General features: G+C 42.0%; 2 protein-coding genes across 5 annotated transcripts in view; one reads left to right on the top strand and one right to left on the bottom strand.

The window, feature by feature from the left end:
• Positions 1-205, top strand: part of LOC118788772 (glutaminase kidney isoform, mitochondrial-like) — a 42,166-nt gene extending 41,961 nt beyond the window's left edge. For 2 of the 3 annotated variants that reach the window (XM_036544827.1, XM_036544830.1), the window contains one exon: positions 15-162. In XM_036544827.1, the coding sequence (XP_036400720.1) occupies positions 15-162 (148 nt within the window). Of the gene's footprint in view, positions 1-14 lie in introns of all 3 variants that reach the window. The other variant, XM_036544826.1, reaches the window with a different exon arrangement.
• Positions 206-15,383, bottom strand: LOC118788770 (signal transducer and activator of transcription 1-alpha/beta-like). Of its 2 annotated transcripts, XM_036544824.1 has the most exons (24): positions 15,307-15,383; positions 14,208-14,339; positions 13,299-13,443; positions 12,815-12,910; positions 12,511-12,600; positions 12,260-12,338; positions 11,057-11,148; positions 10,382-10,533; positions 9,265-9,423; positions 8,992-9,084; positions 8,282-8,341; positions 8,149-8,178; positions 7,830-7,920; positions 7,690-7,731; positions 7,524-7,607; positions 7,332-7,430; positions 6,952-7,087; positions 6,534-6,589; positions 5,678-5,769; positions 5,012-5,151; positions 4,259-4,447; positions 3,537-3,612; positions 2,869-2,977; positions 206-2,359 (listed from the first exon to the last, which is right to left on the bottom strand). In XM_036544824.1, exons 2-24 carry the CDS (start codon positions 14,333-14,335, stop codon positions 2,336-2,338), a joined length of 2,262 nt encoding a protein of 753 aa, XP_036400717.1. In that variant the 5' UTR covers positions 14,336-14,339; positions 15,307-15,383; the 3' UTR covers positions 206-2,335. The 2 variants fall into 2 exon arrangements, with proteins under 2 accessions (XP_036400717.1, XP_036400718.1); XM_036544825.1 differs by lacking the exon at positions 2,869-2,977.
• Between the last annotated feature and the right edge of the window lie 2,742 nt (positions 15,384-18,125).

Here is an 18,125-nt window from a genome sequence, read left to right as displayed (position 1 = left end):
CCTGTTCTGCACAGGTGGGGCAACACTCCGATGGATGAGGCCGTGCACTTCGGCCACCATGACGTGGTGACCATCTTGCAGGACTTCCAAAACAAGTACAGCCCCCAGGAAAACACGGGTGACAAGGAGATTGCTGAGAAGAACCTGGACGGCCTGTTGTAACAGCTTTGAGGCCCAGATCCCCCCTCCCCCACCCCCACCCCACCCCCCCAACAATCGTAAGACTGTGTCACGGTTCCTGTTGTTGTTTTGGGTGATGTTGACTTTGTACAATAGTGCTGTATTTCTGAGACAAAAACAAACAAAAAATGTGTTTTACACTTCCTCTCCTCCTCCTGTTTTATGACCTTTGACCTTTGGTTTCCCTCGTGTCATGCTTGGCTCTTTCATGTGATGTTGCTCATTTTGCAGTACTGTCCTTTTCCTCCCTCTCCATAAAACTGCAGGCGGTGTGTAGAACAGAAGCACAGCATTAAGTGCTGGATTCCTTTTTTTTTCCTTAATGTGTAATCGTGTGTAAAATGAGTATATACATATGCATATATGTGTAAATTGTATATTCAAGTACTGTTAAAGTCCCCTGAATTAAAGTGACACCACAGGACCACAGGCGTTGGATGTAAATAGTGTTAACTACAGTGGTGCAGTAGCCATTCATGATAGTGTGCTTTAACAAATCAACAATCCAGTGTTTCCAAATGAGGCAAAAATCAAACAATATCGGCTTTAGTTAACCACAAAGAAAATCTCTCTCTACACCCCACACAGGACCTGTATTACTTTTCGTGTCATATTTTTTAAAATTGGTTTTAAATTGTGTTGAGATGTAGGGCACGTGACACTTTTGATTTGTCTTCGTTTATTTTGGCTGCTTGTTTATTATTCTTCTCCACAGTGTTTATTCGAAAATGGAAAAGGCTTGTATAACACTTCTTGCCCACAAATCAGAAAGAGTTGGGCCGCTGCTTTTATTATTTAAGTGGGGAAACATGCAAAGCTACAGATCAGCCAAAGCTATGTAACCTGGTCTGCTTTCAAATGAGTGAAAGAGTCAGGGATCGAATGAGAAAAGATCAAACCTATACTAATGAGCTCTGGTCACTGCAACACATACACAAACCCCCAGCACTGCAATGTATACATGTATTTGGAAAAAAAAACTTCTTTTATTTTCCCTGTGTACTTAAAGACATGCCGAAGCCTGTAAATGGGTGACATTAGCGATGGTCTGCTAGTGGACATGTCCATCGCTAGTGATGGCAGGAGCACTTTGTAATACAGAAAAGCACATTGATTGTCACTGTACAGAAACAATATGAAACACACGCACATATTTGGTGTCTCTCTATGAAAACAGCCCCCAGCTTCCTCGCTGAGTGTTAGTGTGTGTGTGTGCGCCTTTGTGTGTCCGTGAAAGTGTGTGGTGTGCATCTTTGTCGCAAGGGGAGATGACATCAGAATGAAACAGAAAGGAGACGGCCTATAAACGCAAGTTCCTTTCAATGTAAACAGAGCTTCTGCGGTTCCTTAAAGTTTGCAACTCATACTGTTGTATAGCTTTTTAGTAACATCTGCGTTGGATAGCTTCCCCCTGGGTTAAAACAGATGCACTGTCTAAGCGTTTATATCCTGCACTCTGTGTTGGGAGTAGGTACAAACCACTCTTGGCCAGAGCTTGGGCAGTGCTGAATGTATTACACTGATGTTGTCTGTTTCTTTAGGGATTTTTCTTTTGTTTCGGTTTGGTTTTTATTGAGATGGTTACTAGTGCGCATTGGTGCATAATATGGAAATATATTTATATTTATGAACAATGTTAAATAAAGTAACACTATAACGGCTTGGAATGTCTCTCTTTTTTTCTTGTTGAGCTTTACAAAAATAATGATGAAGCAGAATATAGACCATGGAGACCTGCAGAAGTCCAGAAGGGGGCGCTGTTTGGTGGTGTCACAACGCACGCCGCAGGAATAGAAACCAAGTTCCTTCTTGAACAGTGTAAAGAGAAACACCCGTACCGCAATAACATTTGCTGCACCCTAACTCAGACTACTAGTAGCACACCTTTTCAAGCATACATAAGGCGTACAATTCTCTTGTACCATTTACAGTTTTAACCTTCTTTACATTGGTTTTCTTTCATTTCTGTACAAAGGCGGATGCTAGTTCACAGAAGTTTTTATATATCAGTAATACAGTGGATACCTGGATACTAATGATCAGAATCCTGTTTGAAGCATGAGGACACCACATTTCTTTAAATGTCTTTCCTCTGGTGGCAGGTGAAGAGGTGCCCACTGCATCAACCAAGCAAGTTCAGTTCAGAGTATTCCGGTTAGTTTGGGAACGGATCGCACATCTGTAAAGGAAACATGAAAAGCATTACCAAAAGTGTCCCAAGCAACCACGAGTGATCAGAGAGAGTCTGAGTGTTGTTTGTGCCATCTGTCACATACAGAGGAGTGCAGAGATGGCTGAACTGTGGCCTCTGCTAACCTCTGAGGAGAGGGTGGATGGCGGGCAGCAGAACAAATGCCAGAATCACATCAGACAGGTGTGAATTGATGGAAGAGCAGGTGATCCAGTCTAATCAGATTCAGAGGAATAACTGGAATAATCTACTCCCTCACTCACGTTAAGACCTCTCAGGTCATTGACTGAAATGCTTTTTGGCAACATGCTGACTCCTCTCACACAATCTGTTGGCGCAACTTTGGTCCAGAACATCTTTCCAAAACAAGGAAAAAAATCCACTTATTATATGGAATAAACTAGTGTTGCCCGTATTAAAAATAAACAGGTCATGCACAGTATAAGTGGAAGAGACAAGGCTGTGGTGCTGATTTAGGTATAGGGAACTACACGTACCACAGTGTCAATTTCCGCTGGGCTAATTAACCGTGAGACCTCTCCATACACTTCACCATACATCTCCGGGGATAAGGGCAGTATGGACTCTTGAAGTCTGGAGGGAGGACTAAAAACATACGACAGTTACACAATCAGTCATTCATTTTAAAAAAATCTGCAGAGAAGGGAGACATGCCACAAAGCCCAGCCTTCGAGTTAAATCAGAATTGTGACCCACCCTCACACTGGTTGTCCAGAAACTAAGGGCAGATGGTGTTTGTATGCAGGCAGTGGGTCAGAGCTCTGATGTAAGGTGGTCGGAGGATGGGGAAATACTGTGGCCAGCATTACTATTGGAATTTACCATGCTCTGATTTGATTTGAACAGTAAAAGCCCTGATTCTTCCAAAGGAAAATTCCCTTAAACCCACACAAGGGTGATTGTCAGCAGCTGCTATACGGTACGTAGGCTGAAGGAAAGTATGTGAATGACAGGACGATGCATGTGAAGTTACGAACAAAGTTAAAGACAAGCTTTACCTGTGGGGGACAGAGAGTGCAGTGACTTAAGCCAACAGGTTAAATTCCCCAGAGATTCACCCCCAAGACAGGACAGGGGAAAGGCTGAAGCTTGGCAGTGGTGGGTGCGGTCAGCACAGAAAGAGCTGAGAGGAGGTTGCACTCACACTTCGGACACAGAGATCAGCTCTGTCTTGATGTATCCGTTCACGCTGGGGTCCTCAACGTCCATGGGCTCCGATGCTGATGGAATGAAAGAGCAGAGAAAGCCGAACTGTTAGAACTTGCTGCCTTGACTCTAAGCCACTGGCTGTCATCATATTAGCTTTAGTTAACTGTCTTTTGTCACTAACGTTTAACTGTGCTGCCACTGTGACTGGCAGAGGCCACCATTTACCTCAGGTAAAATAATGAACACCCTGCCTTAACGCTCAACACTAAAACTAACCAAGACTAATATAGCCCATGTATGAGAGAAAGAGGACACCTGAAATTTCTCTGAAAAGTTTTACAAGCTATCTCTACTCATATATACTGTATCTGCACACACACACACACACACAAACTTATGATTACTTCAAAACCTGAATATTTTTAATTCCAACAAGTATTAGAAAAACACACAAAAAGTGTTTGGTTGATTGTACCATGTGTACACAAAGTATCCTTTATGTAGCTTATGTTCTGTGCATTCAACCATATGCACTTTCCCTGCCTTATCTTCAGGACAGAACACTTGGTGGTGTGTAAATACTTTTAACAACTGATGACACACAGACTGAGTCAACAGTCTGTTTTAGATCCCATCTGTTTAGTTGGGCGTACAGCATAGGCCTCGTGTGACTGGCTACAGGTAATGTCCTATTGATGTGGCAGTCCTGGGTCTTACTCTCTGTGGGCCGGCTGTAGTACTTCCCAAAGGCGCTGTCCTTGGGGATGTCGGGGTAGAGGAAGCGCAGCGGATTTTCCGGAATGTTCTCAGCTGCCATGACCTTGTAGTTGCGGATGATGTCGGGGAAGGAGACAGCTGTCAGCTCCCTCTTCGTGTAGGGCTCCACTGCATGGATTTGGGGTTCATCTGAGAGTGGACATGCAAACATGCATCACATTTAACATCAAGTCACGAAAAGAAAGTTGTGACTACACAACATAATTTTCCTCCGCAGACTTTTAGTTTTCACTACAGCTAATGCTCTTTCATGTACAAAGTATGTACAAGATGTTTGCCTAATAATGTAATATTTCTTGACAGTTATTCAACGTTACTGTTATCTGGTTATTCATAACCCTCTCTCAAAGAAAGCATTCTTTTACTGACAGTATTTCGTATTTGCATGAATTCCGTTTTCAGCACCAGATTTCCCCAGTCATTTGCATTAACATTGGTGGAATAAAATGGTGCATGGACACCCAGTAAGGGCTGCCAGTTGCCACTCCTGTTCCACATGTTGGACAACATCTGATAAAAAAAAACCTCCATGGAAATTCCACCATTATGAGGTCATCATGTGTTCCTAACAGCCAGTTGCCATGGGTTCACCTGGAATGTTCTTTACCAAAATGTATCCCAGGAAAACTGCATGGCCACATGCCCTGTCAGTCAGCTGACAGACAGCACAGTGCCTCTACCCCTGACTCTCACCGTTGGCTGAGCGCTCCACCCAGGTGAAGGTGATGGCGCCCTCTCGGCTGCTCTCACTGAAGCGCAGCAGGAAGGTGCCTGGGCTCTTGTCTTTCAGCAAGGCTCGCTCATTCTCCTTACTCACAAATCCCATAATGCACCTGGCGATAGCAGTCAGTGGGGGACAAGAATACATAGAGGGAGACGCAGGGGAAGGGGGAACAGAGAGAGAGAAGGGGCCAGGCCCAAAGAGTTATCAGAGCATTACAGAGTCTCATTTTGGCACAATGCCTTCACATTTCTTGTGCTTCTGTTTACAAAAAATTAAAGACTGTAAGCAGCTTGTCCACCAACAGTACAACTGGCACATCAATAAAAATACAATAAATAAAATTTGTGTATTCTTGATTGGCATATTACTATTGAGCAAGACAAGCTCTCACTTCCTGTCAGGTCATGTTACATTCTTAAAGACCTGTTCCATATAGCTGTACATGGTTTGAATGTCATTGTGCCTAACCCCAAGAAATGTGTACTTCCTCCCTGTATACAAAAGTTCAAATATATACTTATTCACTCATTCATCTATGCACCATGCAACTACAAACACCTGTCTATACATGACCAAAGAAGATATGCCTTTGTGTGGCGTTGACGACGCCCTCTTTCCACAACTATTAGTCTTACCCGTCATTCCACAGTGACAGCAGGTGCCTCTTTATAAGATCCAGAATGCCTTCAATCCACAGCCAGAAGGAGAAGTTCTTTTCACTGGTACTCTGTGGGTCCAAACACAAACTCATTATGGCCATATCAGATAAAAAGATGAAAGCCTTTTAAGACAATGTTATTTAGAGAGACTTCTGTTTTATTTTACCCTTTTCAAAAAGTGCTTTTCCCTCTTATCTACACAACTAATGATGAATACCTATAGCACATCAGACTTTCCTTACCAATAGCCTCTGCACTCAATTGGGAGCACAGGGCAAAGTACATGCAATGCTCTGATACGCACGCAAACCAATGCAACTACTTTTCACACCACAAGTCCCACATTGCACAAGGAGACAGACACCACATGCATAATAGGTGCATTATCCTGATGCTATCTGAGTAATTTGCTAGCGCCTGAGGGAGTTGCAGTTTCTGCGGTGTGATGGGTGAGCCACTCCTATCACTGGTGGAATGAAGCCAACGTGTTCTGCCCCTGTGGGCAGATGTTCTGCTCTACCTCTCGCAGATGTCTCAGGTGTCTTTGAGCCCAACTGTAGGGCTCTGCCTGTGCTGAGAACAAGTACCCTTACTGTCTGAGCCACTTGGAAGCCCTGCTTCCCCTTTCTATCCCAAAGTGACGTCAGAAAAACAATGAAACTGCAGTAAGCGCTACTTAAACTTCCTTCCTATTGCCATTTTTAGTTCAAATCTTAATTCAACGCTTGCATGAGGACAGATGGAAAGTAAATTGAGAATGCATTTCTACTGAAATGTTATTAAGCATGCTTTTTTGACACTAGGTATCAACCCGTATACAATGCTCACCCACCTTACAGAACTTGGCCCAGGGGACGAGGCCATCTGGGTTTCCTGCTGTCTCACGACCTGTGGGTCACAACTAGGCCGTTCAATACTTAGGCAAACAGGCAGGTCAATGTCATGCCACCGTCACAAAAAGAGTGAAAAGCAGTGGGTGGACAACACCCAGGAAACTCAGACAGGAAACTCAATGCATGACAAATCAGCCTTGTGAAAAGTTTCAAGCCATACAACACTGCCTTGCATCAAAATTTGTTCCACTTGTGTGGTGAAGCCATTCCATAACAAAAGCCATTCTGCTCGCAAGACACTTTATAGACAGAAAGCTAATCAAATTTCAGTGATATTGACCACTTGGATAATGAAGATACCATAGTCGTTAAGAGCACTGGAGTGAAGTGGAGCTGAACATCATCTCCGAGACTCACCGAGGAGCTTGTCTCCCAGCATGCTCAACTGCTGTGAGTTGAGCCCCCGCTTGGTGACTGCGGAGAACTGCCAGCTCAGCACTTCAGACAGCTGGTTCCAGCAGGCCTGGGGAGGGCTCAGGAAGAAGGACAGGTTCTGTACAACAGAGCAACAGAGGGAGGCACGGAGGAGGAGAGAAACAGAGGGAGGGAGGAGGGAAGGGATGTAAGTGAGGGGAACATCAGCAAATCACTACTGTATCATGAGGAACAGCAAATCACTACTGTATCATGAGGAATGTGTGTGTGTGTGTGTGTGTGCGTGTGTGCGCGCACGTGCTTGCATGCCCAAGTGTAAGGCATGTAAGTGTACGTTAATGCCAAGCAATGGGAGGTCCTACCTTTGGCTCACTACACAGCATGTTGTACCACAGGATAGATGCCCATCCGCTGGGCAGCTGACTGACATTGGAGATGACCACCAGGGGTAGAGAGCTGGTCTGGAGGTACAGACAAAGGGGGGCTGTCACTGACTGGTGGGGTGCAGGCATATAACTGGCCTTGTCATTTTCAGATGTATCCTGGACTCTTACCTCCAGGTCGATGACGAGTTCTGGCTGGCATAGCTGGGTCTCAAAGCTGATGGAGTGCAACTCTTCAGTCACAATCAGGGGTCCCTGGAAAGAGAGTGCCCAGTGACTTCCTGCAACGAATGTACCCAACAACTACTTGAAACCACAGTGCACAGTGACTGCTCACCTCATTCGTTCTGTTACCAGCTGCTTTCTGCTCTTTGAGTTGCTGTGTGGAAAGAATTCACAGAAATGAGGACATGAAAGTGAATCTGACACAGCCAGTTATTCCACATTGATAACACGACGAGAACCGGTCCTCCGTACCAGATGGCGAAACTCTGCAGCCAGGCTACCGTTGGACTCCTCCATGTTCATCACTTTGGTGTTTGTACCCAAGATGTTAAACTTACGGAATCTGGGATGAAAATCATGATTGTTCAAACAAATATCAGTCTATATGCATGTATATTTAGTTGTGTCACAAATATGACAGATGATGAAGGTAAGCATGACTGAAATGTTCACTATTGTGTAATGTTGTTACAGAGTGATTCATGCAACAAGCGGCATGCAAGAGTTGTCCCTTGTCTCACACGCACCTGTATTGCTGGTGAAAATGCTTTTTTCAAGAAATATTACGTACCCCTTCAATGTGTTCTTCTCAGTAACATCCCTAAAAACAGAGATATTGTTACATGTTTTCAGGACCAACAGCAAACAGGTCACCTCTCTGTCTCAGATCATCACCAATTTGTCACTTTAGTACTATCACTTACTTATCGAATGAGGCTTTGACTCTGAGCTGATAGTTAAATTCTTGCAGCTTCACCAGGAGCCTAGGAGAGAAGAGGAAAAGACAACTGAACAATCAAACAGATCATCAACACATTCACATGAATATTCTAAATATCTCTAGCACCCTCCCCAGAGTTTTTTGAGATGTGAGATCAGAGTGCGCTCAGCATTCCAGAATTAGTTTGTTATGCAACAATAGACTTCTCAGCTCTTGTGACTGCCCCCAAAACGTGGTGTTACACCTTTCTTATTACTGTATTTTCAAATAGTTTTAAGAGAAACATTTGTGGATTAAGACGTTGAATTACAATTAAATATTTGTCAGACCAAAGATGACACAAAGATGACTTTGTACAAAAATGTTATCCACCCTCGGATTACTTTCAACATTTTAGTCAATTATTCTAATCACTTCTGAGTTCATCCGTGATGTGATAAATTCTTAAAAGAAATCGCTATCATTTAAGTAATGCAATAGTTTCTGTAAGCCCAGAATTAGCCTATATTTATATAGCCTATATTTTCTTGTTTATATAGTTTGAACAGTTTGAAGTGGTGGTACTTCTGTTTATGTTTAAATGTCTGAAACACCTGAATCAATATAAATGATTGATATCCTTAATTATATTAATCAATGGGGAAGACACAGCAAGAATAAGACTCACATCCTGCAGAAGTGTGAAGGACTGACCTGAGTTTGACTGTGAATTGAACCCCGGTCTTCAGAACTAGTGGTCTCTGTGGGTGTGTTGGCATGCAGGGTTGCCTCTCCACCACAAAGGAGCTGAAACAAAAACAATAAACAATGATCAGATGACCAAAGCCTGCATCACGTCACTGACCACGCAAGACCACTGACTGCCCTCTCAGTGTCCAAACCGTGACCACAGACTTGCACCCAAAACAAAATGAAGTGAAAGGAAGGGGGTGCGAATGGGGAAATACACTGGTGGGTTCTTCTGACCTGACGATGAGGTTTCGGAAGAGCAAGAGTGCGCGCTCCTCCAAGAAGTTCTTCTTCTGCGTGATGGGGTCGTTCTCGTAGGTGTACTTCTGCTCCAGCTCCTGTAGCTTCTTCAGCTGCTGCCGCACCTGCTGCAGGCTCTCCGCCACCGCTGTGAACCTGAACGACAGCAGAAACCCGGCCATAACGTCTCAGCCAAAAGGCAAAATGGCTGCTTCTACATCACAGTGCCACCATCAAAGTACGGAGGCATTGGGTTAATTGACCCAGAGGGAAGATGAACCCTCTGCGTGGTCTCCACAGGAAGTATGATATCCATTTAAGAACTAATCAACTTCACTTCAGCAGTTTGGTGTAAGACGCCTGCAGGGGGTGCACTTACAGTTCAAGTTCCAAAGAGTGAAAGACACTGAGACAAGGTTTTGATATGGGGAGTGGGTCAACAGCAGAAAATTTCTGTTGCCATACAAATGCCCCAGTCACAATGGGAGAGGGGTAGTGTTGGAGAAGATGACAGCTTCTCCAGTGCGGTCCCCCCTTCACCAGAGGCCACCTCAATACGAACATTTTCTGACAGCACCAAGTGGGCCAGTAAGTTGGTAAGTAGTAAGGGGAAGGGAGGGAAGGAAGGTTTAAACTTTTTTACTTTGAAATAACCTCCATACTTACTCGGTATCTAGAAACAATGGCATTCTGTGACAGAATGGTTTCAGAGCCAATCAATAATGGGTAATTGTTGGCCTGCAATTCAGTGCCTGGTTACAATACTGCTAGCAAGCACAGTTATGGTTGCTTTATTATTTAATTATCTAGTTATTATACATAGCTCCGTATTAAAAGTGAGCTAGACAACTTTTTTTGCATAGCCAGTTAGTTAATAATATTGCCAGGCATCAACATAAAAAACAAGCTAGATATCTAGCTGTGCAGCTTAGCTAAGTAGCAGGTTATTTAAACTAAATAGCTCAAATAGCTTTTTTTCAATTCAGATTTTTATAGTTTTAGAGTCTAGAATTTTTCGTCAGTGAATGGGCCCACATGACAGGAGTTAACAAGCAAGGGTGGTAGCGGGATTATGGAACACAGCCTGAAAAAGTGCCCCCTCTAGGTCACTCACCAGGTCTGCAGTTGGTCCAGGCAGGCATTGGGCGGCCCGCCGATGCAGGCGATCTGGTGCCGGCGTTTCCACTCAGGCAGCTCCTCCATGATCAGTGCAAACTGGACCAGCTCTGCCATGTTCAGCACGTCCGCCATCTGCTTCACCACATCCTGCAATGCGCCCAGTCAGAACGTCAGACTTGCGTCACGTGACACTACGCATCACATGTATCTCCAATAACCACCATTGTTACGCCACACCATTTAAAATCTTTCCTGTTATTTACAATGTGCGCTTTTCACATGCTGGTCATTCCTGAAGACAGAACTTTTTTTTTCATTAACGGTAAGCCAGCCATTTCTAACTGCAAGAACACACCGTTTTATACTAAGCTCCTTGGTTATTTAATCTATTAATCAGTAATCACAACAGATAGGTCATCTGTCACTCATTATAGTACTGTCAACTTTGTGCTCTTTGCATCAATGGGTTGGCTTGCTCCAGACTCCTGAGAGGAAAACAGCGAGTAGGAGTCACAGTCTTTTATTGGATGAAAAAGGTCTTTAAGCTTAGGTTTTAACTTTAGGTAGCTATATGCTGTATGTTGTATGTTTTTCATTTGTATTTTTCACTGCAGTCTGTAATTCTCTGTAATATTAACAATAAAGCTAATAAGACTAATAATAAGAATACCTCTCTCTTCATATTCAGTTTGAGGAACATCTCCCGAATGAGCATTTCCTCGTGTTTGATCTCCCTCTGAGTAGTTCCGTTTGCCTCATGTTCTACAGAAAAAAACGGCAGACAATTGAGAATCCACAAATACTTTACTCTGATTCCAAAATACTACAAACACAGTATAACACTGTAAGAATTTAACAACTGAAGCTTAGGCAGCAGAAAAAAAAATGCAGAAAACTCATTATTCAATGATCTAAGACTGTACTGGAAATGTATGTGTTCCATATTCAATGTACACCTTATGTTTGCTGCAATTCATGTGGCCACACAATATGTTCTCTTCCACGTTCTACGTTACACTGCATGCATATAGCATACGCTCTTATCCAGAGCGACATCCGGGCACAAAAAAACATAAGCGTATTAATTTAAGTTAAATGAGCAACAATGTCAGTCCAGGACAAAATACAATTATTCTGACTTATCATTATGATATCTATCCAACACACTACAACTGCAAACTGACAAAACATTGTAGACAGAGGGGAATTGTCTTTCCAGATAAACTTTCATAACTAACATTTTTAAAAATCCCCTTAAATTAATATCAACTAATAAAATATATAGAATATGACATGTGTACACACACACGCCCACCCACTCAGAGTGGCACTACTTTAGTCAGGCCAGAGGAAATGGCTCTGCCACTTGAAGAAACCCACAGCCATCTGGATACAGGCAATGCAGAAGTGATCACTGGCGTCTGATTGTTTTCCCTTGGTTCCCTCAGATTAGACAATACACCTGGGTGCTATTCTCTCAGACTACCAGGTGTACAAAACCCCACTGGAACACATCATTGCTAATGCCTGCTAAATGATCCGGCTCATTTTGGGAGAACGTGACCACACAACACAATATTGAGTGAGGATCTGGTTGGGCAAAGTAATTACAGACTCAAAGAGCAAAGAGGAAGTGCTTTCTCAACTGCTTGGTTGCCAGGAAATCTGCCAAACAGTCAGTAGCCTGCTTTGTTTCGTTTGTTTTTTTTCCACAGAGGCAGTGTAACTATTAGTGAATTTACCAGTTTGTAAATAATATCCCTCTCTGACTGGTCATATTATCACACAGCTGCAGCTTTCTCATTAGTTCACGTCTTGTTGAGCCCCTACATACAGAATGTGGCTTCTGGTTTTGACACTTTTTTCCTCATACCGCGGCTTTGCAAGGTTTTGTACTTGAAGTCGTGCTCATCCTGCAGGTCTTCGAGTGACTTAATCTTCTGTTCGATCTCCTGGACAGACAAATAACACATACATGCATCACAATGCAACGCGGTCAGCATTCACTCCACTCTAATGAGAGAACATCTTTTCAGGGCATGTGAGCCAGGTAGATGGCATGCTGCCAGCCAGGGCTTGGGGAATTTGGTGAGTGGTTGAGACTGCTACAGGGTAATGCGTTACCTGCACTCTGTTTTTAATTTCTTTGACTTTGTTGTCCAGCTCCTTCTGTTTCTCCACAACCATGTTGGTCTGTGCACTGCCCACCTTGTCCTGATGATGAAAAAGAGACAGACTAAACCATCCAATACTGGCTGATGTATAAGTGTAGCTGATAATAACAGATTGACAATAGCTGATAAGAATTCTCAATTCCATCCAGTTATGCAGTTCCACATATACTGCACACAGTGCCAAGCGTTATTCATATGACATAGATATGTCTGTAAAATGCATGGACTGTTGCCAAGACAAACATCATAAGCACCTCTGTTTTTTGGGCAGAGGCCAGAATCTTCTGCTCCTCCTTCAGATAGCTGCAGATGATCATCGCCATGTGCACTGGATCCTCTTGAAAGTTATCCTGTAGAAATCCAGTACAGTCAGCCCACTGTGCTATTTTACAAAGGCACACGGCACTCCCCCATGATCACTGCCCCCAATTTCTTCAAATTTCTCTGATTCATATTGCTTTAAGTGATGAATCTGCCAGGCTTATCAACACCAATGTGGGGGCAGGGCTAATTCTCATTATAAAGAGGTGCATTGTTGTTGCAACTTAAAATTCCACAGGGGGCACTACTGTACTCCTGAGTAAGGTACATAAGCAGAGCAGCTTCAGTAATTACACCTCTCTGGCTCTGCAAATGGGTAACATAAAAATATCAACGATATGTGTTAACCTAAGCAAGGCAGTCTGCTAAATGAGTCAACAGCAATCATAACTAAGCTCTCTCTCAGGGATGGGGCACCTGTAGGTTCCGTTTAATCTTGCGGATGTTGTGCTGCATCAGGAAATTGTTCTCCAGGGCAAAACGGCTGTACTGATCGTCCAGCTGGGCAAGGAGGTCGTGGAAGCGCAGGGTTGCCAGGGAATCATTGGTGGCTGCGAGTTCCCTATGGGGAGGGTCAGGTGACAGGGAGGAGGATCACCACATCTATCAGCAGTTTGATCCCTTACCAAAAAGGAAAAAAACTACAAACCAACTGTGCAGCTTTATTTTCACTTTGGTTTGCACAGCCTTCTATAGCTTTCCTTCCATCCTCCACTCAACAACACTTTAGCTCAATGACATCTCTTTGATCCATATGACACATTTGACACATACTGATCTAGAGCAGGGGAATGCAAAACCAAAACCACAGCAAGGAGCATGGAAAGCTAATTATGTCATAATACGCTGGTACTACTAAAACATTTGGTGTCCCAATGCTGGGCAGTAGGTCTACTCAACACCAGTCCTGGATTTATGCAATACAGCATGTTTACCATATGCATTTATGCAATACAGCATGTAAACCCTCTTTAACCCTCTTTAATTACATACTATATACTTTAATATAAATGTCATCAAGACATTGATTTCTTTTTAACAGGCAGAAGTGTGCTGTAAGAAGTAAAGATAGAGGCTTGCATGTCATAAAGGTTGCTAGTTCAGTTCCCAATCAGGTCATTGGCTGGAATGAAAATCCGAACAGACTGTAGACATTCAGGTTCAGGGCTGTGTAACAGTGCAGTATAGGACTGGTGGATGGTTATGTTGTATTACAGTGCTGTATAGTAAGATAGTATGGTAATGAATTACACTAATGCTGTATGGTAATGAACTTCAGTAATGCGATACAGAAATGTTGAGCATATTCCTTTAGATACTGCTCACCAGTCATGGCTCTCAATCCACTGGCTCAGGTACTGACGGATCTCCATTGGAAAGGTGTCATCATACAGCTGGCCCACCTGTTCCAGGTACTTGGAGTCCAGCTGCTGAAGCTGGTACCACTGAGACATCTTTCTGCGTAGAACGACGACGGGCCACAAGTAGAAACGTTAGCGCCTTTTGGCAAATACGCCTGGTTTTGTTTTATCGAAGCAGTTCATACACAAAACCTGCTTCGGTTTTATTAGAGGACCTTAAGTGTGTTCACCAAAAGGCCCAACTGAAACCACAGACAATTTTACTACGTAATTATCGGACATGACAATGTAATAGACTATATACTTATAGGATAATCAGTGAATAATCAATTATGACTAAGAAAGATGCGTAATTGCAGATGACGAAAAATGAAAACTGGTCTTAAAACTCTAGTCTAAAGTGCCACTTTTGGAAACATCAATTTCGAAAGCTTTCATGATTGATCCACGCCTGGCCAAAACCGCAAGAAACAAGTGAAGCACACTTTTAAAACCGTTTTGAAGAGGGATGAAGCCTGGAATTAGGCTAATGTGAACTAAATAGTAATGACAAAATAGATACTTGTGTCCATAACCTGAATCTGTGTGTTTTTTTTTTTCCTTTGGCCGCCAGCTACTTGCATATTTGAATTTCAGACCACAGTTATGCAGCACACATTTTACGTTTTTGAAGAAATCTCGCACCACAAATGGTGTCATAAATATAAATACACAGAAGACGTTGCGCAGGCGCCACTTTATATAATTTAACAGTCTTTGGCACACGTTACAACAAAAATTAATAGGTCAACGACTTATGAAATTCAAATCATAAAGTATTTTTGTGTGTAAACATTCTAACAAAATATTGCAGTTCTTGTCGCTTTCATACATCTTTCAAATTTGAAACTTTGAGAAATTGTTCTATTCTGTACATATTTATGTACAAGCAAAAATGTGGTAAAATTATTTTGTCCAGTAGCCAAGTTCATTTTTTTTCTATGAGCGGTTTTGTTCTAGTGGTCTTATTCTAACGATAAACAACTGAATCATTACAAGAGCTACAGAAACACCAATTCACCTACCTTTATAACTGAAATATCAGTAGAAATAACTAGCTTCAGGATTTAAGTTAAATCCCCCAGTCTACCTTGTACCTCCACCTCCAAACAGCGAAACTGAGCGCAACACTTTCGTCCCTGTATATAGAACCCGTGTTATAATGTTTCGCCTGACCATTTGATTACTGTTTTAAAACGGACACCGGCCTTATCCAATCAGAGCTGTCTACTTTTTGACACCGTAGAAGATACACTAGCGCAGTTGAGCAGTACAGAAGCTGAAATTTGGAGGGGGCGGAACAATGCATGTTGACGCGCAATAGTGACCACGTGGTTTCTGAGAAAGCACGCTGCGCAATCCAGCATTTGAAAGAAATGGGAAGAAATGAAACTGGAAGTGGAGACGGTCCCGTTTTGGGAAGTCAATCCTTATGCCTCAGAATTAAAGTTAGCCTCCGAACGTGAATCATTTCAAAACGCACTGGCTACAAACTACTTTCCCTTGGTTCAAGTATGTTTCCACACAACTACAAAAAATAAACCTAAAAAGTTAGGCTGCTGCTTTATCAAAGCAGTTATCATATGTGACATGAGTTATCATAATGTGTCTTTAGCGCTGTGAAAATGCTCAGACATTTTATATCCTACAAAGGGGTGGCGTACTGCGTGCAGAACTAAAATGGGTGATGAATAAATATATATTATATAGTGTCAAATCCAAAAGCGACACAAAGAGAAAAGTGTAAAAAAAAAAAAAAAAAATTCTGTATCACTTGTATAGCATGATTTGCTTAAATGATGGATACTACTACTACTACTACTAATAATAATAGCAATGATGATGATAATAATAATAATAATAACAATAATAATAACAATAATAAACGTTATTTAGTTTGTGTGTTTTTACATAGTTGTATATGTAGACTTGTATCCTGATGTCTACTTAGTATATATTATATTTTATTATTATTTATCAGATTTTTAAAGACTTGACGTTCTGTGCCCCCCGTGGATTGCAAGAGCATCCCTCTGTATTTTCTCTGGGCGCCAAGCCTGGGTGGGAGAGATCCAGGACTTTAATCAGGACTCTGGTTAACTAGGTGGTAAGGGTATTGTATATGATATTGTACAGGAAAAAATCTGCAGATACTATTGACTGCCACCCTGTGGTCCATGCATGTCAGATCACTGTCAAGTCTTACCCCAAAGGTCTTTACAGTCCAGGAGGCTGACACTGTGGTAAACTACATATTGAAATGTGTATGTGGAAGAATGCGATATTACAGCCTCAGTCTCCAACTTTTATGATGCATTGGGTAAGGGAAAGGTACTCTCTGATAGCAACATGTTAAGGAAAAGCATTTTAGAGTCCCTAGTACATTCTTATTTCTATAGAAACCTATATTATCTTAGTTACCCCGGCAATAAACCCACAAAATCTAACTTCTAAATTAATTTGCCCCTTTCTCCATTGTAAAATCAGAGCCTGATATCTGGGAGTTTCAGGGGAATGTTTAACTCAACCAAAAATCCAGAAATATTTTTTGTGATCATCTACATCTTTTTTGTCCAGCATGGAGAGTTTTGATTATGTTTTGCTGTTTGCTGGTTGGAAGCTACAGCTGTATTAAAGGATAATAATATTCACATTTTTCAGATGCGGTGACTGCTCAGCAATTAAAATAACCACAGCAGGATGTTGTCTCTTCTCCACCTTGAGCTAGCAAGAATGTTTATATAGCACAGCACAGAAAGGTGTTTGGAGATTAAGAAACTGCATTGCACAATCACGAAATGCACCGCAAAAACTGGCAATTGTCAACAATGAAGTTACAAAATACTGTACCTCATTATATTTATATGTGAGGAGTGTAATATTAACATTCACCTGTTTGAGGTCATCTATAAATCTCGTCGCTTGAGTTGTTATAACAGATATGGTGACAACTCACTGGTATGATACTTGTGAAGCTCAGATACACACATGAAAGTGAAACATACCAAGGTGAACTCGAAAGGTCTTTGTGGAGGTACCATTTGAAGTACCTATTTATTTTCTGGTGCATAAAATATATTCACAAGCAAGTGAAAAATGTTTTATAATTCCGAAATGATTTGCTTAAATGATGATGATACTAATATTTAAAAAAAAAAATCACTGATAAAAAAATTCAATCCAATGCAAATAAGGTATAGATTTCCAACCATATTAAACATTTATATAGTTTAAGTGTGTGTTTTATATAATTGGTGTGTCTGATGATTGATTTGAGATCAGGGGCCATTCCCTGTACTGAACAATAGGCTAACACCAATGTTTTGAAACGGATGTGAGTCGTCACTGGTAGCCAGTGGAGTGAGGTCAGGATGAATGAAACATAGGAGTATTTGAGGACACTGTAGACCAAACAGGCAGCAGCAGCATTCTGAATGAGCTGCAGAGGTTTGCTCGCACATACAGGGAAGGCAGTGAAGATGGAGTTGCAGTAGCTTAGATGGGAGAGAACCAGGGCTTTAACCCAGACTTGTGAAGCCGAGATACACATATGAAAGTGAAACACACCCTGTAAAACTTGGCACTGCTATGTGGAGGTATTATTTCAAGCACCCATTTATTTTCTGTTGCACAAATTTGCCATTAATACACATTCACAAGCAAGTGACAAAGGTTTTATTCTTCACAGGAAGTTAGAAAGTTTCCACAAACACATATATGTAGAACGCTTTAGTTCTACACTGCTTGCTGTGTTGGTTTCACATGCAGCGGATTTGTGTCGTGATTTTTTTCCTCCTTTTCACTACTTTCACTGTCCTTTTTTTCTTTGAGTCGTATTTAAATT

The sequence above is a fragment of the Megalops cyprinoides genome, chromosome 14 (genome assembly GCF_013368585.1).
Source record: "Megalops cyprinoides isolate fMegCyp1 chromosome 14, fMegCyp1.pri, whole genome shotgun sequence".
Classification (NCBI taxonomy): Eukaryota; Metazoa; Chordata; class Actinopteri; order Elopiformes; family Megalopidae; genus Megalops; species Megalops cyprinoides.
This window is presented reverse-complemented; position numbering and strand designations above follow the sequence as displayed.